The sequence below is a fragment of the Pholcus phalangioides genome, unplaced genomic scaffold (assembly GCF_987345545.1).
Source record: "Pholcus phalangioides strain wild (caught in Gottingen) unplaced genomic scaffold, Ppha-v1.0 ptg000009l_1, whole genome shotgun sequence".
In the NCBI taxonomy this organism is placed as follows: domain Eukaryota; kingdom Metazoa; phylum Arthropoda; class Arachnida; order Araneae; family Pholcidae; genus Pholcus; species Pholcus phalangioides.
In genome coordinates this window covers 35193620-35218893 of record NW_028301602.1, presented here as the reverse complement: position 1 = coordinate 35218893, position 25274 = coordinate 35193620, and the positions used below count along the sequence as shown (strand labels likewise).

At 36.5% G+C, this 25274-nt stretch overlaps 1 protein-coding gene across 1 annotated transcript in view; it reads right to left on the bottom strand.

Moving 5' to 3' along the window:
- LOC149082971 (tyrosine-protein kinase receptor-like) overlaps positions 1-18425 on the bottom strand; it is a 185669-nt gene extending 167244 nt beyond the window's left edge. Inside the window, exon 1 of the mRNA XM_089236778.1 lies at positions 16857-18425. Coding sequence (XP_089092904.1) covers positions 16857-17076 — 220 coding nt within the window. The 5' untranslated portion in view covers positions 17077-18425. The remainder of the gene's footprint in view (positions 1-16856) is intronic.
- Positions 18426-25274: the final 6849 nt, after the last annotated feature.

The window sequence follows — 25274 nt, the reverse complement described above, 5'->3', positions numbered from 1 at the left end:
TCCCAAGACGTGGGTCGATGTGGGATTTCTAATTCAATTGTCCTTTTTTTTTTTTTTTCCAGACGAACATCTGAAACTGAACTAAATGTATATTTTATACAAAGCATGTTCCTTTTTTATCCTGAAGTGGGGATAAAAAAAAAAAAAAATAGGAGAAGAGTCAAGCGTGTCAGTGCCATTCTCATCGATGTTTCCTCGTGTCAGTCGTAAACTTCTTTCCCAATCAGAAGCTTTCAAAGGACATTTCTTCGAGAAGAGAATTTCGGGTTGAATGCATTTGGCCGTAAGCCAACATCAAAACAACAACAGCAAAAAAGCAACATCTTCACGTTTTCTTTACATATATATATATACATGTATGTTTGTGCGCGTGGCTCTTTTGAAATGCAAAGATTCTTGACCTCCCACTCGTAGGAAAATAAGAAGATGGCTGAGGGAAAAACACACAAACACGAAGAAAATCTTTCTTCGTGAAAAAAAAAGATATTTTAACGTGAAATCAATTTTGTATTACTTTTTGAAATCTCCTATTACCATTTCATTAAATTCTGGAAAAAAAAATTGACTTCAAAGATGATTCGAATGATGGGAAATTAAAGTATTTCTATGTAAAAGTAGATTAAAAAAATTTTCAGTGAATGATGTGGGAATTCATTGGAATGATTCCGGGTAAGAAAAATATTATACGTTTTATGGATGTCATCGGAGAGAAAAGATATTAATTTGATTCTTAGGTTACAACGGAATGGAATTATTATTGAGAATGATTTCATGTCCTTGTGGCATCTTGTTATTCTTCTTATCCAGCATCAAGGGCATTACAGAGTGACTCGAATCAGACAATGAATTTGTCTTTATTAGTACTATTTTCAATGAAATTTTTATAATCAAGAAATTTTATAGTACGGAATGATAAATAATTCAATCATATATTCATCTACATTTAAATTGATATGAATTTTTTATAGAAAAATTTATGAATGAATAAACAGTTCGATGTCGAAGAAAAAATCAGAGGAAAAATAGTAATGATAAATACAAAAAATGAGCTCTCTGTTCGAATAACTGAATTTGTAACTTTGTGACTAATGGTCAAATTGGTACAAAATTTTACTGTGTGTGGGAAAAACCTCCAACAATTCAACGTCAAAAATTCACCGACACAACACAGGATTCACAGACAAAAAAAAAACTGTCCAACAGTCATCGTCGAAGGAGAATTTCACTGGAGGGAAAATTCAATGGCAAGAAAATGAAGACCATTGTCTAAGGGAAAAGTTCAACGGCAATGCCTATATGAACGAAAGAACTCTGCCACCGGCGTTATCCCGTTGCCGAGACCTCTTCCAGCCCAGCTTCATGGAACATCAAATTCAACGGCAGGAAAATTGATCAACAGCAGTTCAACATGACGTGTGTTCAAGAAAACGGGAGATTAAGTGAGTGATCAAGACATTTTATAATAACAGAGTGAGCAGCGGAGTGGCCGATGAAGGGAGTGAGTGAATAAATGGCTGAATGAAAGAGTGAGTGACCACCGAGTTAAGGATAGTTACTTATTCGCTCAGCTACTCAGTCACTTATTCGCTCAGCTCCTCGGTCACTTATTCGCTCAGTCATGCAGTCACCAATTCCCTCAATCGATCCAAAATTCGCGGAGAATTCGGGATTTTAGCTTCAGATAAGTTACCATCGGTTGACAAAAATGTCAGTAAATGAGAGAGCTATCAGCTGAGTTAGGTCTGGCTGTCCATGTACGTTCCCGTTCAGCGATTATAAGCCAGTTCGTTGCTTCTGTAGCGTATTGATCTAGAGCGTTCAATTCCCCGTAGAGGCATCGCATCCGCCAACAGGTAAAACCTTCTTAGTGATTTCCGCTACGAAAATACATACATGAAATGGATTCATGAAAAGTCCTTCAAATAACCCGATAGTCGGTTAATCGAGGCTCGGGTAATTGAGTTCCTATTGCACTGTCTTTCAAAGACATTATTGAACAAATAACGTCCCGTTTGGTATGAATAATGATTTTTTTCGTTTTTTGAAGAAATGGACTTAATATCAAAAAACGATTAGCCATTTATGTGATCTCATTAATCACATGACTCTAATGCACAATTGTATCCTTTTAGTACCACGGTAAAGGATACGGGCAATTCGCGACCCAGTCTTTCGATTGTTGATGTACATGCACAATGAACTCGAAGCTCCCGAGCCAAAAGAGTAAAGATGGATGTTGCGATGCTCGCATGTGTGTGTCTTTCTGTCTCTATTTCTTGATCTGATTCCAGAAAAATCGCGTCTACGCCATGTGCTGCTATCCAAGAAAACATAACAACACGTGAGCAAATCCGCCGAGTTTCACTCCTAGGAAAAAAAAAGAGGAGCTGCCAGAGTATATAAATATATTCGTGTGTGTGTGTACTCAGAGGCCTAAAAACCATCCTCCCCGAAGGTAAATGTCATGGGAAAAAAATATGGCGGAGTCTGGAGAAAAAACGTGCCAGAAAATACAAACGAAATACACGGAGGAAGCAGAGGAAAAACGTTTTTATACGCCATTGAGTCTTGTTGGTTGTCCTTGATTTATGGAAGCTAATATCCATCGACGCATAAAAATACAGTTCATAATGCATCTCAGAGAGTCATCTACACTTCCACGTTGAAGAGAAACTAATACGCATATTTATATGGTGAAAAAAAATGGGAAAACAAGGCGTTGATAAACGACCAGTAAAAGCTGTAAAAGAGCACGATTCAAGTTAACAGATACACCACACATAATATGCCACTCACAAAATCTGTATGTGATGTCTGTTTTACATCGAATATGCGTCATCTTATTGTTTTTTTTAATTGCGGCTCTCCTGCCACCAGCTGTGACATCTGATATTTTACGGATGGCAGGCAGATAATTTTGTGCCAACGACACATTTTTGCTGTGCTTGTCTGCAACAATACGGTTGCAGGAATACCCTCGAACTCAGTTATAACGAAACCTCGGCAAAACGTCAATGCAGTGCACGCCGCTTGATGTGATCAAATAGGGACTCGCGATTTTCGATAATAATAACCCACTGATAGCACTGCTCAACACTAATTTTGTTCCCAAAGATATTTCAGTGATTTTAGGGTAATTTTTTGGGGATGATTCCGAATATATGGCACTGGTTTCTTTAAATTAGCTCTAGTTGATGAGATAAAGTGAAAATTAAATTTCAATGGCGACGAGACAAAGTTCAAGAAAGAAGCAACGTACAAATCACATTGAAACTCTGTGCGTTATAAATAAATTATAGTAAATCATTGGTAAAGCTATTTTAGGGATTTTGGGGCGCTGATTGCGAATCTGCCTTGGTTTTGTCAAATTGGCTCGAGTTAATGAAAATTAAAGTGAAAATTAAATTTCAATAGAGCAATACATAAGCAGCGTGTGCAAATCACATTCTGCACGAAATCCAAATCATTCATATTCGTAATACTAATGCATAAAATCCACTGATGTCTGATAATAATATGACTAATATAATGTGTTGAATAAAATAAGAAAATAAATGAGAAACTGACAGTAAAAATTCCACGCAGAATTTAGTGGCTCCAGACTACTGTATATTGAAATGTTGAGAGTATACAATTTTATCTCAAAAATTAGAACTAATGCGGCAAAACCAACATCAGTTATGAAATCAGCAGCCCCAATGTACCCTAAAACCATTAAAATTTCTTTGGGAGCAAAAAAAAATTATATATATGCAGGGTGATTCAGAAAAGATGAGAAAAACTCTAAGAGGTGATAGTACACACCAATACAAACAATTGTCATCATGGTCTAACATGAAACGCAAACATGCTATCGCGTTTAAAACGGCCGCTCCGCAAACGTTAAAACTGCATTCCTGTTGAAATTTATCAGGGAAAAAAACACCATGCATGCAAACGTAACCTGGAGGAGAAGAAGAAAAAACCGTATGCAAATCTGCGTCACAGCGAAGAAAAGGCGTGGACACCAGCCCTGTGAAGTTACTCCAGCGTACAACCGTGTTCTAACAGTTGCAACGTACGGGATAATAGTGCGTTTGATTCACTGTGACGCAGATTTGCATACGGTTTCTTCTTCTTCTCCTCCAGGTTACATTTGCATGCACGGTGTTCTTTTTCCTCCTGATAAATTTCAACGGGAATGCCGTTTTAACGTTTGCACATCGGCCGTTTCGAAACGCGATAGCACGTTTGCGTTTCATGTCAGATCATGCATTCGTTGATGACAATTGCTTGTATTGGTGTGTAGTGTCACCTCTTAAGGTTTTCCCATCTTTTCTGAATCACCCTGTATATATATAACAAAAAAGTTACATATATATTTATTTATTTATTTATTATGTATTTTTTATATTATTTTTTTGCTGTGTAATTATATCCGATAAAATTCCTGTAGCTAGAACCATGACCATATGTCCCGTTTAGTCGAATAGGACGTATGGGGCCGTTCAGGTATTACGTCATCATCGATGGGGGGGGGGGGGAGGAGGGTTTCCAATTTGCTTACTTTTGATGACAAGGGGGGGAGGGGGGGCTTGGATAATGCTTACGTCATCAACCACCTTTTATTTATGGTGGAAAAAAGATAGAGAAACAAAGCGTTGTGTCCGATAAACGACCAGTAAAGCTGTAAAAGAGTAAACATATTAAAGTTTCCATATACAACTACATAACATGCCACTCAAAATCTATATGTGATGTTTCTTACTTCGAATATACGTCATATTGTTATCGTTTCGCTTTTTTTTTTTTAATTGCGGCTTTTTTGGCACCAGCTGCGGCGCATCTGATGTATTACGAATGGCGTCGAGATAATTTTGTACCAATGACACTTTCGCTGTGCTTGTCTGTAATGATAAGGTTGCAAAGATAGAGACGTCGGAAGCGTTTTAGATATGTGTGTGGGTGCTCGAGCACCAACTGCACCCCCCCCCCTCCGATGCCACTGTGCAAAGATACAGAACAGAACGGACCGAGCACGACCAGGCTCTGTCGCTTACGCGATATAAGCTCATTGTCCCGGATGGCGTGGTCGTGCCGGAGAAAATTCTGGGTTGCAAGGGAAAAAAAAAAATAATAATAATTTGGGTCCCTATCATTGGACCTAAAGGACCGCTTGTCATGTATGTGCATTCACATACTATTACAAAAAACATGTGCGAGGTCAGACATATACGAATATAATCAGGTAATACAGTGATTTCGGGGGCCCTATTTTAGGGCACTAAGAGAACCCTTTAACAATAATGACAGGAATAAATATACACACAACAGTGCGAGGCTGTACAAAATAAATAAGTAAAACTAAAAAATAAATCAGTGACCCAGATTTTTACCACTTTTCCGCGAAATCTTGATAATTTACGATTTTTAAAGTGAAAATAGGTATAAATTTTAGAAGACTAGATAAACTTTGCCTAAGAATACTAAGAAAAATCGAAAACGAATAAGCCAAATATACGGAAAACGCTAAAACTCTCCAAATGCATTTCGACGCGCAATGGGTGTCGCCTGCAGAAGAAAAATGCTAAATGCATTTACCAGAGCAAGCATGCATTTTGGTGCCCAAGTTTAATATTGAAGGAGAGGTTAAAAAGTGAAATTTGTGTCCTCCTGTGTCCGCCCGACGCCTGAGGCACGAGACCGAAGCCTCCGTAAGTTGCGGCCCCGGCTATAACACCAATAATTGGTAGTCCCGGCCAAAGGCGACTGCGTGGTTTTGCGGCCTGTGGGCTACACAAATTTTGCCGCACTTCTCCCATCCTAGTTTGATTTTCTTGACCTCTCATTCCTTATATTTGCCGCCGCGGGATACAGCCCGCTTGGCCCTCGCCCCTGTAAATACACCTCTGTCTCTAAGTTACTCTTTTAGTCACACACGCACACTTCCTTGGTCATCTACTGACCTGCTCCCTCGCTTTCTGGGCCCTTCCCATGCTCACACACACTGTCTAAGTCACTCTTTTGGTGTCTCACTGACCCGGTCCTTCGCTCTCTAGGACACTCTTTTGGCCACTCACGTGATTGCACCCCGTTGTAAATCTCTTTTTGGTCACTTACTGATCTAGTCCCTCACCTTAGGCATATCCATTATTTTTCTCCTCCTACGGGCTATATAAATTTTTCCACCCTTCTTCCATTCTATTTTCTTCATCAGTCACTCATCAAATTTGCCAGCCTGGGCTATAGCCCGCAAAGAATCCCCTACCCCGTAAAAACACCTCTAGCCCCGTCTGATTCCCACAGAGAATAATGTTTACGAGTCGTATAACGTCGATCAAAACGCAACGTTCTCTGATGTAACGATGCGTTTGTTTCATTTTTTTAAGGGCTTTTTCCAAAAAAAAAATTGAATCTCATCATATTGGAGAAAATATTTGTCTTTTGTTCAATACCTATAAAGAAATGTTTCATTTTGTTTGACGTTTCAACTTGCTTATTGGAATGATCCCATATACGGGACATTCCGGTATTTTGCCCGACACTTTTTATGAAAATGTCCCGTTTTTCAATGAAGCTCATTTTAACTCTCAAGCTTTCCTGAAGTTGGAGATAATTTGCTTATTTATGAATAATATTCTTATGCGGAGATGGACTTGAAAGTCTAGGGGGGGGGGGGGATAGCACGATGATTGCTGGGGGAGCCAATTCATATTCACGCAAATACATTAGATCAGTCGGCTTTACCTTTGATGCGGGGGGAGGCATTGTCTCCCCCATGCCCTACCGTATCTCCGCCCCATGATATTTCAAATTAATGTGAGTACAAATATGAATATGTAGTACTGTAGTACTTTATTCCCCATCAATAGTTATTTATACGCAGGGAATTGGCAATGTCACGAACAATAGACAATATTTTTGAACAGAAGTCTGACAGTCACGAATTTATAATCTTAATTTCCCCTTATTTTTTTCTATGAAATGTTCTTAATATGATCACTTCTATAACAATATAACTTGATGTATAGTATATGATTTCAACTGATTATATACATATTTTTTAATAGTACTTAATATATAGGCCTTCAAAATGTCAACCTCGCTTATACAACGACAAAAGTTCGTGGAATACGTTTCTATGTTAGCGGTTTCCAGTTAGTAGTGTCTGGACACCCCCGTCCCCAGGGATCCATGGGCTAGTTATAGAATTAAAAAAAATTAATTTTTAGTTGGGAAAATAAATAAATTAGAGTAAATTAAATATAGGAGTAGAAACATTGTTTTAGTTCTTTTACGGTCCAGTAGATGCCGCTGCTATCACACCTCATTTACTTGTGCTGGATAGAATGCCCTCCATTGGTCGAGAAAATTCTCATTGATAGATGGCTGTAGTTTCTGCTGCTATAAATGGGGGTCCATGGCAGACACCAAGATTTCTCGTGGTCCGCAACCGAAAGTGTTTGGGACCTGCTGTTCTATGTCATTACAAACGAGTTGGGCTGCATTTATCGAAAAATCTTACTTTTGAATTTCGGATATGGAAACAAATCGCGTGACCCACAAGTCTTCGAAGTACAAATATAATTTCACCAATGAATGATACAAAATTTTTATGTGAATGAATTCGAGAGCTCGTTTAATGTATTTCCATGAGAAGATTGATATCCATTAGTTGTGTTTAACCAGGGTCCATGGATCCCCTTTTGGGTCATTGGAGCTGTCCGTGAGCTGTTGCTGGAGCACACAGTTACCAACTCATTGTTTTTGCTGAACCTATACTAGATATTATTTTGTAAAGAAGTCAGGGACTTTGATTTTATTGGCACTAAGGGTGGGTTGAAAACCAAAAGTGTTAGAACTCTAACATACATGGACCACTGTAAAAAAAATGTGGAAATGATAGGTAAGGAGAGAAATGTATTAAAGTTTTCAACTTTAACACGTTCTACAACTGTTTGCGCCAAATTGTCTGGTTCTGTGTGCGTGTGTGTGTGTTTTACATGCTATGTAATACAGTTTCAGCTATCAGTGAAATTGTTAACTATTATTTTGTTTTTCAAAAATTAAAAAAAATATTGATTTAACAAGAATTTTACTGCAAACAATACGATTAAACATAAATTAATTAATTTTGTAATATTTTTAATATATGCGTTACTCATTTATTAACTTTTCAATTTATATATTTAAAATAATTAGTTACAATTCTGCTTTATTACTTATTTAATAAATTTCTAAAGCCGGTAGGAATTCTAGCACTTTTTGCGATGATGCCATCATACTCACCAGGCATAAGAAATCTAATAAATGCCGTGAAAATCTCGTCGAAGACGTTGAGGATTGGTGTGGCATCAACGCCATTGAACTGAACCACAACAAGTGCCAATTTATTTGGTTCACGAGAAAAACAGACCCAGGACATGCTCCTATTTACATCGGTGGCGCGGCCGTGGAACCAGTAAGGAAAGTGAAATACCTAAGGTGTATTCTGGACCGGCCAAGGACTTTTGCTCCGCAGATTGACTAGTCAGGAACAAGGCCGCCACCCAAGCCCTAGGCATGATCTCAAAAATGACATTTCCTCAAACTCGTCTCTCCTTAAAGAATAAAATCATGCTATATATAAATCTATACTTCGACCAATTATGACATATGCAGCTCCGGTCTGGGCCTGCGCAAGTTATAGCAACGTGCGAAAACTACAATCTCAGCAAAACAATATGCTGAAGTCTCTTGTGAGGGCACCTAAATTTATACGTGGAGCTGACATCAGGAAAGAGCTGGGTATACCCCTTATACTGGACTTCATCAAGGAGCTATCTACAACCCACTATGACAAACTACAGAACTCTGACTATAGCCATCTCAAAGAGATTGTGGATTACAACCCATTACAGAGAACAATATACCATAGGCCGAAAAGGGTATTGCACTCTGACTGGACACTACTGATAAAACAAATTATGTATCCTATTATTATTTTTGTTATAAATGTTTTCGAGAAAAAATGAAATAAAAAGGAATACAGAAAAAAAAAGAATAAATTTAAAAAATAGAAAAGAAAGAATAAATAGAAAAAAAAGATAAATTGGAATATATATATATATATATATATTGTGAATTTCATTTTCTATTGTTCTGTGTATAAGTCATCCTATTATATCCCGCTTTATCTACTTTGCCACTTGTATACTGTACTCATTCTCGTATCCGTATATGTTATCTCTATATCTTATATGTGTTATCATGGTTTCATTGCAGTATAAGTTAGCTGCCTAACTTGTTTCCTTGTAGCCATTTACGAAATGTATATAATATGTATACTCTCTGTCGAAGTGTCATATAATAGTATTACGATATACTTATAATAATATGTCTGTATTACAAGTAAACTGTATTTGTATTTTTGTACGAAATGTTCTTGTTAATTTACTCTTCCAGTCAATATTTACGTACATAAATATCTCATGCTCGTCATCATCAATCATCATCATCAACAACAATCATTTTCAATCCACTGCTGGATGAAGGTCTCCTCTAAATTTTTCCATTCCATGTCTGATGCTTTAGCCATCCAGTTGAATGATCCTGCCACTTTCCTGATCTCGTCAATCCATCTTGCGTGGGGACGCCTTCTTGGACGTTTAACACCACAGGGGTGCCAATCTAGAATACTTGTGGTCCATCTGTTGTCCTGTCTTCTTGCAATATGCCTAGCTCATTTCCATTTTAAACATTTAATTATTTTCCAAAAGCCCTTCATTTCCAACTCATAGGCAGTTTTTCAGCAATTTCAGAAATAGTTTGTGATTTCGATGACAAGGCAAAGCTTCTTACAGGTAGTTGGTGATGTCTCGTATTTTGCCTTTTAATATCCCAATTTTCCGTATTTTTCTCAATGAAGTATGGTCACTTAATCATGCTGAATGACTGTTTTTCATGAAACATGTTTTTGTTCACTGCGATTTTTAACAACCCTTTATTCCCCCGCAATTCTAGCAAATTTTTCCGAAACCGCACTTTTTTTCGTCCATATATCCCATATTTTCTCTCTTGATGAGATATAGTTACCCAAAGTATGAAGGCCAAATTTTTCATTTGAAACCAGAAGGATATTACTTACATCAATTAAAACAATTTAGTAATTTTTCATTCAATTAGAATTAAATTGTCAAGTCTGCCTAAGGACCACCTGGGCCATTGTCACCAGCTGCGCTTCGTGAAGGAGAAAAAGTTGAGAAAAGCTGCGTATATACAAAGTCGAAAATCTTCCAATGCAACATGAAATTTCTAAGGGGAACCTACTAAATTTTTCTGTGAATTTCTTTTTTTTGTCCACCAACACATGACGTTAAAAGTAATAGAATAATTAATATTGTAATAAAAATTTGCGTGTAAAAAAAGGTACACTGTCGAATACCGTTATATCGAAAAATCTCGTTTTAACGAACACTTTTCTAATCCCCAGGTAAGTTTACATAGGGACAATGCAAAAACCTCAAATTCTTTTATAACGAAATTTCGTTATAACGAAGTTATTTCTCCGGTCTCTTGAAGTTCGCTATAGCGGGATTCGACTGTATCTTGTAATCTTTGTATGACTAGATAAGTGTATATCATGCTTCCGATTCCAGTGACATCCATTTTCTTACCTACATATATATATAGGTTTGACTGGATACTGATTCTTTTACAGTTCAAGATGTTCGACGCATGTTGGTAAAATTATGACGTCAAATGCAACATCCACAAAGCACTGGTTAAAAACTGAGTTATTTTATTGTTCCTCAAAACAAACTGAAATGAGCGTCACTGTATGAAATTTTCTTGTTCTCAGAAAAAAATTGCAGTACTATAAAAATTGAAATTCACCATTCAGTTTCAGGAGAAATGAAATAAAATACCTCTTTGGGGCCGTTCAAGTATTACGTAAGCAAATTTTTAGCCATTTTTGATCCCCCCCCCCTTGTCAGCAAAAGCCAGCAAAACGCTGACCCCCCTCTCCCCCCTTGTCAGCAAAATTTCGTCATCAGCTCTGCCCCTCTGAATCCAACTCATATTTTCATAAAGGGTGGTTGATGACGTAAGCATTATCCAAACACCACCCTCCCCCCTTGTCACCAAAAGTCAGCAAATCGGAAACCCCCCCCCACATCGATGATGACGTAATACTGGAACGGCCCCTTTCGCGGACACTGACAGGACAAAAAAAAATTTCGACCGTCAAAAAGGGGTGACCGTAAATCGGGGGTTTGAAATGCATGCTTTTATTATAAAAGAGAAATTATTTATCCTTAAAGACGGGTGACCGTTAAAGGGGGTTTTATTGTATTTATCAAAACGGTTGAAGAATTTGATAACGACAGTTTCCTGACGCATACAAGTGAATAAACTTAGAATACATACACATACAAAGTTTGTTCAACAAAAATTATCCGAAAAATTCCTGTGTAAATTTTATCTCTTGAAGCCTTAAGGTCAATAAACTTCCTTTCATTACGCTGTTTAGCTACCACATCAAATTTTTTTTTTCGTACCCGCGTAGTGGGTATTATCATATTCCTGACTGACATGTTGTATTTACGAAACTTCTCTTGTTTCGTTATATTTTTACCTATAACGGGGGAAAAAAAAATGACACTATTCACACACGAAAAGAAGCGTCCCACGCGCTTTCTGTCTCTTCCCATCAAAGTCAAATTTCCGTTGCAATTTTCTCCTGGGGGGTGAAAATCATCTTATCTTTGAGCTTCTGTTAAAACTCGTGCAACTGACGCGTTATTTCTCACTTATTATTTTTTCCCCTCTATTTTTTGCAACAACTTTTATCTCAAACGCCAATCAGTAACGGAACTTGTAGCATAATGTAATTTATTTTCCTTTACATAATTTTCTTCCATAAATTCATAAAGCGATGACACAAAAAGGGAAATGAAAAAAAAAGATGCCCCAGATCCGGAGGATAGAACTTTGATGATACTAAACACGTACCGACATGTGGGAACTACGAGAAAAGGGCAAGGGGGACAGAATTCAGAAAAAGTGCAATTTGTGGAATATCTCATGCATAAATTCAATATATTGCCGCATTTTTGTTGACTTAAAGAAGATATACAGTACATCCCACCTATAACGTTTTTCAAAAACCGTCATGGAAAAAAAAAACGTTGTAAGCGCGAAAATGCTTCAAACGGAAAATCTTAATGAGAATTAATTGGAGTTGGGACCCCGAAAATTACTCGTACTAAGCGGGATCAGAAGCATACGGGGGGCGGGGCACGGGATTCACGTGTCTTCCTTTCCCAAATCATTCAAAATCTAGAAGAAAAAAATTTAATATTTTGGTAAAAATTAATTAATCTAAAGGAAATACCTTTAATACGCTATTTTAACCAATATCTGAAAGATCTTAGGATAGTAACTCAAAATTGCACTCGGGAAGAAACTTTTTGTGCCCTTTTCCAAGCCTTTTTGTGCCACCTCCAAATGCCGATCTTGCCTACGCCCCTGAGTGGGATCGACTGTATGTCACATCTTTAGTCGTCACGGCCATCTTGAGCCACGTTGGCAGCTTATTCCATGGGAGCCGGACTATCACGAACACTAGAAAAATCTGACGTTTCTGGTGCCAAAAAATATCATGCAAAATTTGACAGCCATTGCCACGTTATTATTCAGCTAAGAAATATATTACAAAAATTTACATGGACGTGTCAGGGGGAGAAACATGTGGATGAATGAAAATGACATTAGATTAAAAAAAAACGGCAAAAATTAATATCAGCTTTGGGAATACGCTTTAAACATTGCTGTATTTTTTTTAATACCGTGAAACCTCGCTACAAAGATATTCGATATATAGCGATAAATCCCTCCACTGCAATCGTTATCATTCTTTTGTCACCCGCTTCTCCCTTGTCTAATTCATGATTGAATTGCGGCTCCACAAATTTATAGTAGATATTTTCACTTATAAGAGAGCCACTTCAAGACATAAATAGGACACAAATCAATATACAGTCGAATCCCGTTGTAACGAACTCCAAGAGACCGGGGAAATCACTTCGCTATAACGAAATTTCGTTATAAAGGAATTTCAGGTTGTTTGCATTGTTCCTATGTAAACGTATTGGAGAGATTAGAAAAGTGTTCGTTAAAACGAGATTTTCGCAATAACGGTATTCGTTAAAACGGGATTCGACTGTATATACAGCTCGCCGCGATGACTCTAACAAAGGTTGGCGACGCACACTTTGAGAAACACTGCTCTACAACGATTTGGATTCGCTCTCGTAGTCTAATATTGAACTACTACTACTAAACCAAACATTCACCTCGTCCAAATTCCTCTCCGGAATTTCTAACGAATTGGTACATGTTGGAATGTGCGTGTGTGTTTTGTAAACCTAACGTGAAGTTTGTTATTGTGTAATGCCGGCTATATAGTGTTTTCTTTCTTTTCTTTCAAACCGCGCACACCTCAGGTCTATCACAATCTATGGGTGATTTACTACCTAGTGAATTGTCCCGGAAGTGTAAATGTGTGTGTACCTAACAATCTGAGTGCGTATGTAGCGTTGTGTTTGATTTTTCAGTGCTGCCATCTCTATTTCAGAAGTGAAGTGAGTGATGTGTTATGTGATTGAATTACATTTATACTGTTTGTAAGTCTGTTGCTCTCTGTGACGAGACTTTTTAAAGGGGAGATCGGCTCACATTCACGCCTTGAAGTTGGGAACCACAGAAAACCAACTTCAGCCGACCACCACCACCTCTATATAGTGCTGCCATCTGCCATCAATTTCGCGAACTATGGGTGAAGTGTAATGCTTGAATAGTTGCACCGTTGTAGGCCTCTTGCTCTCTGTGGCGAGACTTAATAACTGGGATAGACAACCTGCTATACATAGGGAAGGGTCTTCACACATAAACAAGAAACTTTCAAAAGCTGATACTTTGTACAAATTGTATTATCTCTCTATCCACAGATCTTCCTAGTATAAAGCATAAATGTATAAACTCAATATGTCCATACTTGATGTAGAAGTAACAAACATTTTAATCGGTATGAATTAGGGCCGGACCATGGACTGAAGACCGCCCAGGGGCAAATCCGAGTACAGAGAGTGTCAATCTTTCAACATATAATTATCTTATTTGAGAGTTCCTGAAGCTTGGATTCCCTCTATGGCCATTAAAGTAACTACGGCCCTGGTATGAATTACGTAGCTAAAATTTCTTGAAATGTCGAAAAAGTATGGTAACCAGTCTAGTCTACTTGGGGAGATGTTCAGCTGTGTCATCACTCCGTACTTTGATTTTAGATGACTGCCTCAATATTCTTTGAAATTCGATATTTTTACTCCGTCTAACAACAGACTTAAAAATATACTGAATATGATACAGTCGATCCCGCTTATAATGAAGTAGAACAAAACAGTGAAAATAATCGTTGTATGGGAACTTTATCCGTACTGGCTCGTAGATAAGCATTACGAAATTCACGGGAAATGGAAAAACTTCGTTTCATGCGGAAATTCGTAATATCCGTGTTCGTTCTAATCGAGATATTTGTAATTACAACGTATACACACGGTACGGTTTTAAAACGAAAAGTTTCTTTAATCACACCTTCGATAATTAAATCATGTCCCCCCCCCCCCCACAAAGGCAGGGCTGACAGGGCTCTAGTTCTGGGGCCCGGGGCAATTCTCATCATTTTTTGCTTTTTCACGCTGTAAATTAATTATAGAAGCGTCCGTGAAAGTCTGACCGAGAGGCCCGCAAACGATCCCAGCCTAGAGGCCCTGCTCCAGGATGTGGGGAGGGGCTACGAATTTTATTTTATTTCGTTAAAAACTGATTAGTTTCGAGATTATTTTACGAGATTTGAAAGTTGAAATAGTATATCGAATCATAATAGATTATTTATTCCGATAATATATTGAGCATTGTTATCTTTGTAAAATATTCTTTTATAAAATATGCTGAATTTTTTTTTCTTTTCATTCGCGGTAGCTATATTTAAAATTTTGTTTCCCAATGGCCATCTGGAAAAGCAGCTGGAAAGGGAGGAGGAAAAAGAGCAACATTTTCATTATGGTCTTGAAATGCTGTCGTTTATTGGGTAAAATGACTGGAAACGTTTGTGTTCTGTGTTCATTGTACATGAACTTACATAGTACATAGTTTTATTTCTTCAATTTTGAGTTGCTGTATTCATAATTGCCAATCATATTTGGTATGAGCATATACATACTACTCTACGTACTTTTTAACCTTATTTGCAACTCGTAAACATTCCCTTGGAGAATTTCTAAGGAATCGGTTACATGTAGAAACGTGTTACATGGTATATGTGTGGCCGTAACGTATTTATGTTGTCAGAGTTATGCTTGTTCCGTGTTATACCCGTACTGCCATCTGTTTTTCATAGGTTGAAGTGAAAATGACAAATACTTGAATTATCGTGTTATGTAAGTATCGTGTTGCAGGTAGGGCATACATTCTATCAGCCACCCCCTTTATGAAATTTTCCTTTCTGCATTAGTGCTATTTTGGCTAGATTTGACACGTCTTATGCCACGAAAGATTTCAGGCAAAAAGGCTCGGATCGTTTTCTCCGACTTTGAATGAATGGTAAGTTTTCGGAATTAAGTGTTGTCATCAGGATATCGATTTGCATTTAGAGTGTGGCGCAAAAGTTTTCTCCTTTGATGTGACCCCAAAAAAACAATTTCCATTTTTTTCAACGCGGTTCAAAAAAACCAAATGTACAAACACATTTTCTTTATATGTTAGATTACTGTATTATAGAAGCAAACTATCATGTTGTCTTGAAATCTGGAGAAATTCGCTGAAATGACGCGAATGAATATTTTAAACTTTAATTATGTATTTTTCAAATTAATTTTTCAGTCACGAATATATGATTGATACCTTGAAATATTCAACAAAAATGTTTCTGTTGGGATTTGTAACATAATTGGTTGATAATTTTAGAATATATACTTGTATATTAGGTCTCTATATATCTTATATTAAAAAAAAAGTTTTTGATATATTGTATTTGAATGCTCTGGAATTATGAAATGCTTTAATTATCCACGTGATTGATATTTTAGTTTTGACAATCATTATGCACGTATTTTGAATCCAAGTTGTCCCATAATCTGTCTTACAACTTCTCATTGAACTTTCATTAATTATCAAAATTTAAATTCTGCGCTATCATCTGGAGAAAATTTCTACAATTTTATATCCCCAATCGCTAATGCCACTAATTAATTTAAAACAAGTCATTCACCAACATCATAACGAGCATAACTTTATAAAATTAGAAAAATTCTAACTAGTGCTTAAAATTTTAGTGGATTCTATCGGATTTAAAAAAAAATTGTGTCACTCATTATTATGAAATCATTACATCAACAAAATTATTAAAAATATATTTCTAATCACTAAAATTTTGAATATAATTATCAATTCATTATAATGAGAAAAGGTGTCAAATTGTGCATATTTTGTATTTAATTTCAATTATCGGTTCATTGTAATTTTTTTTTTCTTCTTCCATTTCAAAATTTATGGCAAAATATGTTTTTCTTAATTTTTATTTATTTCGATGTCCACACTAATTTCATTTTCCGAATCATTTTTCTGACTCCTCAATAATTTTATACTTCTCATATTTTTTTATAACACGTATTTCTATTCTTTCATTAAATAAATAACATTTAATAATCAAAACACCGTCTGTTTACGAGAATAAAATCGAAAATCAAATGTTTCCATTGGCATTATTAACATGGTCAGCATTCAAAGACCAACATGAAAGTATAATTTTGGTGACATAGATCATAAAACTGACTTACCTGTGGTATTGTCGGAATTCTTGGTCGGTGCGGTATTTCCGAATAGCGATGAGTTTTCGGCTGATAAAAGGATGAAATCGTCAGACCAGGACCAACTGCAGTTCGGGTCCGAGAAATCACATTCGTAGGCGCGACAGGTGAGCATCGAGTTCAACATGACGAAATATGCCACCAAAAAAAACACCATCTTCGGTGAAACGAACGCAAGTTTGTCGTTCATTGTCTTTTTTTTTTTTTCCGGTCTTTTTCCTCTCTTGGTCACTTGTATTACACCGATATTCGGAAACGTGTGAGGATGTTATACGTGGATGGGTACATTGTCTCTTTTTTGTTTTTTCTTATTATTATCAAATTTTTCCTTGAATAATGTCTCCGATGGGAACGATTATAAAAATTTATATGATATTATATCTTAGTCTCGTCGTGCTTTTTGGATGGTAGTGTTGTGGGAATACTCTGATGCTGATCATCTTGTTCATCTCCTCTGTCGAAGCTTCTTTCGTCGGATCTTCCTTCTTCCACCGCATCATCACCATCCCTGAAGCTGATGTCACTGGTTGTCATGGATACCTGAAAGCCAGTGCTGCGGAAGAGATGGAATGTGGTGTTCAATCTCTCCTTCCCCCCTTGTTCGACTTACGTGAGTTGTCGGGTGTGTGTAATAATAATAATAAATTATCTTAATATTACAATTATCGCTACCAAATGCTGTTTTTCTTTTAACCTTCAAAATATCCAGAGAAAAAAAAATCTGGTAGGATGCAATCACACTGATTTTTTTTTTCCTTCTAATTTTTAGCACAGTCGGAAACAGTTCAAATATAGTCAACATTTGCTATGAAAATCATGTCGAAAAAATTTCCAATGTTCACATTCTTCTTAACCCCCAAATATGATTCACTTTTTAATAGATGTGAAGCAAATGGGAATGACTTGACAGCATTGTCTTCCACTTGTCGAACGGGTAAATCGCACGCTCTGCCAGAGACATATATTGCCACACGTTTATTTCGTTTCCCCCAGTCGAAAAAAAATTGCAAAATTCTTCAATCGACTGACGAAAATTGATTTCCCACACCGCACAAAAAATGTCAGTTCTCGCTTTCAATGAGAACGTGTTTTGTTTTTTGTTTTTCTTCGGCACACAATGTTAATTGTTTTCGTTAGCGTCACACACACACGCACGCACATACACAAAAACACACTCGAGAGCACGTAGTTATATATCACTCAGCTGGAGCTGGATGCCGTTTAGAAAAAGAACCAAAAAAAAAAAAAAGGATCTTGCGCAGGACCGACTGACTGCATGGGATTGCAGCTCTGTGTTCTGAGACATTTATCGAATGATCAGTGCACCTTTTTTTATGCAATGCTGCAAAATTGCAATCTTTTTTTTTTTCCACTTGAAATTCAATGTGCACAGTTGTGCAAAAAAGAGATGTATGTATAGAAAAAAAAAAAACCACGAGCACCACACACACAAACTAAAAATGATCGGCTCGTCCTCTTCCCCAATGGAGAACAAGAAGAAGCAGCAGCGCAGTGACGAGCGCCGTAGTACTAAAACACGGCAAGAGGATAGCGGGGCTGAAATTCCGTAGGACGGCGGAGGCGAAGATGTGTGTCGCCAGTGAGTAGCGCTAGATGGCGCTTCCGACGGATCTCTCCGGCTCGTTTTTAAAGACCGAAAGAAGTATGTGATTTATTTTCCACTTCCTTTTTTTTTTTTAAATTCGAGACTAACAAAATCGATAGAAATATTAAAATTGTGAATTTTATGAGTATAGGAAGTTTGCGTAGCATGGAATATACATTTTATTTTTTTCGATTATTCCAATTTAAAACATGGAAAACTGAAACATTCATAAAAAGTTTGGACTCTTATCTTTGCATTGACAAGTGAAAAGTATTTAAAAATAAATATATACTATATTATATTGTAGCACCTTCCTTAACCAGGACCGGACTTTGCCCGATGCGAAAGGTGCTGCCGCAAAATGGATAAAAATGATTTGATTACTTTTTAACAAATGACTAATTTGCGTTTTGATTTAAGAAGCAAAAGCAACAAAAATTTTCCAAGACGTAAAATTCAGACATCTAAGATCTCAAATTCAGACATCTAAGATCTCAAATTCAGACATCTAAGATCTCAAATTCAGACATCTAAGATCTCAAATTCAGACATCTAAAATTTACGCATCTAAGTCCTAAATTTTAGACATCTATGATCTCAAATTCAGGCATCTATGATCTCAAATTCAGACATCTAAGATCTCAAATTCAGACATCTAAGATCTCAAATTCAGACATCTAAAATTTACGCATCTAAGTCCTAAATTTTAGACATCTATGATCTCAAATTCAGGCATCTATGATCTAATGTTCAGACATAGAAGACTGAAATTCTCAGACATCCATGATCTAAAGTTCAGACATAGAAGACTGAAATTCTCAGACATAGAAGACTGAAATTCTCAGACATCCATGATCTAAAGTTCAGACATAGAAGACTGAAATTCTCAGACATAGAAGACTGAAATTCTCAGACATAGAAGACTGAAATTCTCAGACATAGAAGACTGAAATTCTCAGACATAGAAGACTGAAATTCTCAGACATAGAAGACTGAAATTCTCAGACATAGAAGACTGAAATTCTCAGACATCCATGATCTAAAATTCAGACATCGAACCCTCTGTCATAGGGTTCGCATGACAGAACCTGTTTTAGGAGCCGCGAAGCTATTTTTACACCGGGCTGCAAAATACTTACGCCCGTCCTTGCCCCTAATGGGCACTCACCGTTAACGGGCGCTTTTCTGATCCACGGGACCGTGGATTAGGGCATTCACTCTCCGTTAGCGTACATTCTCGATAGCGAACAGTAAAATCAAGCAAACTCTAATTTCCCCCCCCCCCCAAACTCTATATGTTTATTCATAATCAAGAATTTATCACATTCAACAGTGACTATGTATAATCCCAAGCTCGTGGTGGTAAAGATGACAATCCGTTAATTAATTACTTGATTAAGTATGTTCCAGAATGCCGATTCCGAATTGTAGTATTGGTTTTGTTTGCACATGCTGGTACGTGTGAAGAAAGCCAGCATTATTTACAAGACTAATAACGGTTTTTTCATGTTCTTATCTTCTTTCACACTTATTTTAATTTAATTCAATTTTTATTGCACAGTACGTGAGTGTACGTATCATGAACGGGTAAAAATAATTGATTGGTTTAATGAAGAGAAGAAAGGTTACAAATATTTCCGTATTTATAAAATGCCCATTTGGGAATTATGCATAATCGCAAGTAAATGTGAGAAATGTAGTAAAATTTCATCACACTTTCTTTATCGAGAAAATTGGTGATTATCCATAACCAACGGTGTTCATTTTTACACAGTAACATATAAATTACATTAAAATTTATAGGAACCAATTGCGACTGAAGCCAAACGTCAAATAAACGGCGTTCCATTGTACATCGCACCTCTCTATTAGCGGTCACTACCCGTTAGCGGACAAAATTTTTGTTCCCATGGGTTTATCGAGAAGTTCTGCTGTATGTCAGGAAAAAAGGGCATTTAAAAAATTCATTTTCGTCGAGTAATATGAGTAAAATAGATAAGTAATAGTGTAAAATAGGGAGGGGTTCAGAATAAAGAAAACTAACTAATTATAAAACTAACTATTATTGATCAAAAACTAGATTTAATTGGTTTATGACAATGAAAAATTACAATTTCATCGTTTTTTCGTTTTTTTTTTGTTTTTTTTTGTGGTTGATGATGCAGTGGTGTCGTAGTCCATTCACAAGTCACAAATACAATCTTCCAATTCTGACCCAAAACAGGGGGGGGGGGACACAGAGGACATTGCACACATAATTTCTAGCCCTTTCCTCTTCCCATCTCACTAAACTTTCTAACATGAAGAAATATTCTAGCCAACTCAGATAATACTTATAGCCTTCCATATTACCCGACGCATCATCTATGCAAAAATAGCATTCCATCTAACCAGAGAGAATCACTGGCTAAAAATAAGCACAGCAAACAATAAAACACTTGTGATGAACATTGTACTTAGTTTTAAATTATTTGATGCATTTTCAATACTTAATAAACACTTTTGAAAACTTGCCGGAGAAGTGGGAAAACAAACGTTTTTTTTTTCCAATAGGAGCCGTGATGATGATGATGACAAATGAGAGACACTGACTCTTGGGGCATCACGGGGCATTTTGAAGGGGTTTATCACTGTTCTGTTTGTCTGATGGCCAGGGCCGTTTTAAGAGCATCATAGGCCCCCAGGCCAAATGATTTCACTGAAGCTCGACCTGTTAAATTATCGAAAAATTCACCTACTTCTCATTTTTGTGAGGGCCCCTCTTCTCTTGAAGCACCCGGGCTGTGCCCGTGTGGGCCCATGCTTTAAGACGGCAGAACTGATGGCAGAAACAAACCCAGTATTTTTCAAATTACCTTATTACCTGACTATTCCACAATACCTGCTCTTCCTACAAAAACATATTGGTCGTGCCTATATAATTTTTAAGACACAATTCCCATTCAAGAGAAAGAAAACCGACGTAGGCATTTAGCAACCCTCTACAGCAGGGGTCTTAAACGCATGACCCGCGGAACCACGTGTGGCCCTCGAAACTTTTTTGCAGTGGCCCCGCCGAAGAAAAGGCTTACATAGTTGCAGAATTTATAGAAATGCTGTACAGAAAACCACAATGAAAAATTGTATTCCAGAATTGGTGAATGAATTCAAATTTGCTTTTAGAAAACATTAACTAATGGGAGAAATAATTTTAGTATTATATAGTGATTATTTCACAATTATTGAAAGAAATAATTTTAGATTTTTCGAAAGAAATTATATAATTATTGAAACAAATTACTTTAGAATTAATGTTAATTAATCAATAATGAAATGGATTAATTGATGAAAGAAAATAAATTTTAGAATTATGTACAGTGAAACCTCGCTACAACGACAAATCCCTCTACAACGATATTTTTTAAAGTGTTTGTTTGGAAATGTCTATAGTCTAATGTTAAACTGCTGCCTCCCTCGATATGACGATAACCCCTCTACAGAGATATTTTTTTCTTGGTCCGCAGAGTGTCGCTATATCGAAGTTTCACTGTAGCAATTATCCAAAAAATTAATTTCAGAGTTTGTGAAAGAAGTAATTCGTAGTTCATGAAAATTCATAATTAATGAAAAAAGAAAGAATTGTTAAATATTTTTCTAGAATTATTGAAAGAAACATTCTCAGAATTCATCAAGATTCATATTTAATAAAAGAAAATAATTTCAAAAAATAAATAAATTTCATATTCAATGAAAAAATTGTTTCAGAATATCAACAAAAATTGATTGTTGATGAAAAAGTTCTCAGAACTAATGAAGATTTATCTATATATATAAAATTGATTTTCTGTGTGTGTGTGTGTGTGTGTTCTCTATACAAATCTACAATTTTAGATCGATCGTCACCAAATTTTGCATATACCAAATGGGACCCGACTTGGACCACAGGCTACTTCAAAAGTTCGTCAGAGCAGGGCAAATGCCCGAAATGGGCGAAAAACTGTCGGGCAACAATGGTTTTTGGGCCTCAACAATCACTTTCGGAACGTTTACTTTGGTTACCGTGATTCCCTAGCAATGCGTTTCAGACGTGTATATGCCTTTATAATGGTTTGCCACTTCTTTAATGCTGCCGGTATTTTGTATAATAGTTTATTCCTTTATAATGGTTTGCCACTTTTTCGATCCTCCCAGTAATGAGAGCTTTTCGAATAGACGTCAGAATCAGCATCACTTTGAGGGTCAGGCAAAGGATGATCCCCATAGAAGTCAGTGTTAAAATTGCCGATTTTACTGTAGAAGTTTAATGGGGTTTTCCGCCACGTCAATAATTTTAAAAACTTTCTTGAATTCTAGATTTTTGAAATATTGAGTTCGCTTAGAGATGCGAAGCGAGAGATACCAGAAAATTAAATATGAAGTAATTAGCCGGACCTACTTTTGAGTTTAATATCCATACAATAACATTGATTTCAACCGTTTATCTTCTCAAGCATGAAAATCAATGTTCTCCGTATTGTCTTTTAATATTCAACTGCATGAATTCATATAGTTTAGGATGTTTTAAAATTAATTATGGGCCTGTAAAAGAAGAAATTTCACAGCTTTAATTAAGCACTTTTTGTAGCAGAAACATACAGATGGATAACTTGAAGTTCAGGGAGGGGGGGGGGGGGGTTGAAATACACCTATCGCCCCTTAAAAAGGGAGAAAAAATGTATTCATTTCTACCTTTATTTAAGCTAGATTTGTTTCTTTCATGAGTCACGCATCAAATCTCCATATTAGTTAACTTGAACACGGTTTATATGTTCCTCAAAGAAAGAGAGAGATATCACGTGATCCAAAAGGCCTCGTTAAAGAAAACCCGGGCAGCGCCGGGTATTATAGCTAGTATTTAATAAAAATAATAATTCTCCAGAATTAAGGGAAAGTTATATTTATAGTGAAGTTTTTTTCCAGAATTAATGAAAATTCAATTTCGATCGAAAATAATCTCAGACTAAAATAAAGTTCTTGAGTATTGAAGTACACAGGCCAGACTCCTGTTTGAATCGGAACACAAGGTTCCTTTGGACCCACACGTTAAGACGCGGCTGTGCGAATATACAAGGTGCATAGCGCAAACAGTTGGTATGCAATTTACTGGCGAACCACTGATCCTAGAGATATACTTCCAGTTGGACAAAGTTTCCGAATTACGTGTAGTACTCAGATATGTCATTCATGTTGCAAGGGGTTGTATTCTTATTAAAATAAACGTATTAGCATTTTGAACAGTCCCCGTGTGCCATAAAACCCAATTAGAAAGTTGTTGCCCTGTCTTTTGTGTTGCCAACCAAAAAAAAATTCCCATGTTCCTAAATGCAATGATTCGCTGAGATATTCGAATTCGAAAAACCAGGAAATTTGGAAGAAAAAAAAGTGTAAATGCTGGTAAAAACTGTTTTTCCCCCACTTCTCTTTGTTCTTCGAATTCGGTTATCTCTGAATATTGCACTTAGAAACATTAACTTTTTTTTGTTGGCATCAGGAGAAAAAGGGCAACAACTTTTTAACTGGGTTTTACGACACACGGGGGAATGTGTAAATTTTTTTTTTATTTTTATAACTATGGATGTACAGGTCTGAGCAGTGTCAGTATACTGAAACTACTTAGACCTATGTAGCACTCGTTCTGGAGTACGTATTCCATTGAAACTTGGTATATACGCTATACGGACCATGGGAAATGTAAAATGCAATAAAAATAAGCGCCACTTCTTCATCTGGTGGTCGAAAATTAAACTTTTTTTTATTTCGTTATCTCTCTCCCATGGTCTCGTTAAGATATCCTAAAAATTTGACTGTATTCGGATAAATAGTTATTTAACAAAAACTACTCATAGTAGTAGCAACGACAGAACTTTAATTGAAATCACCCTGTATATATATTCAGTCTATGGTGTAGCCCACATTCGGCAAAACCATAAATCCGCCTCTATGTCAAGGTGAAATCAATTTTTATATATCGTAGCGTTTATTCACAACAAAAAAGCGTGATGATAATCACGTCCAAATCCAATAACTTGAGAGCAACCATCAATCAATCAAACTCAAGTAATAGTATATCCACCGATAATAGAAGGGCATAATCGATATAATTATCGAATTTATTTTGTTACATAGAAATTAATCAACGGACGACAAGAAGGAAAAAAAGAAAAGTCGAGTGTGCATTGACGGTGACTGATGCACCTTTCAAAGATGGATTCATGGCTCCTTTTCACACACCTCAGTGAATATCGTGGCTTGGAGCCAAAAGTAATAGGAATAATAAAAAAATAGAGTAGTACTTATGTTGTGTCAGCACACGCCGTTCGTTAAGAGATGGCGGAAGACTCTATTTGAACATTAAAAAAGAAAATAAAAGAAAAAAGGTTTCGTGATCTCTCTCCTTGGAAATGGGAAAACTGCCAAAAAAGCATCATCTCACAAGCCAAAGGATCATGTTTATCGGAATGCTTTCTTTATGTTCGGCATTAAATGTTATATAAACCCGGTTATTATACATAGTAACCAGTTGTTATGCATAATCGCATAAGTGATGCGAATTCGTACTACAGTGGAACCTCTCCTAACGGACGCTTTTCTGATCCCCGGTCCCGTGAAATGGGGGGCTTTAATGTATTTCACTTCCCGTTAGCGGACAATCAAATCGAGTAAATTCTAATTTTTTTGCCAAACTCTAATTTATTAATTTTTGGTCATAAACCGAGAATTTATCATATTCAACAAAGATTATGTTTGATCCTAAGCTTGTATTG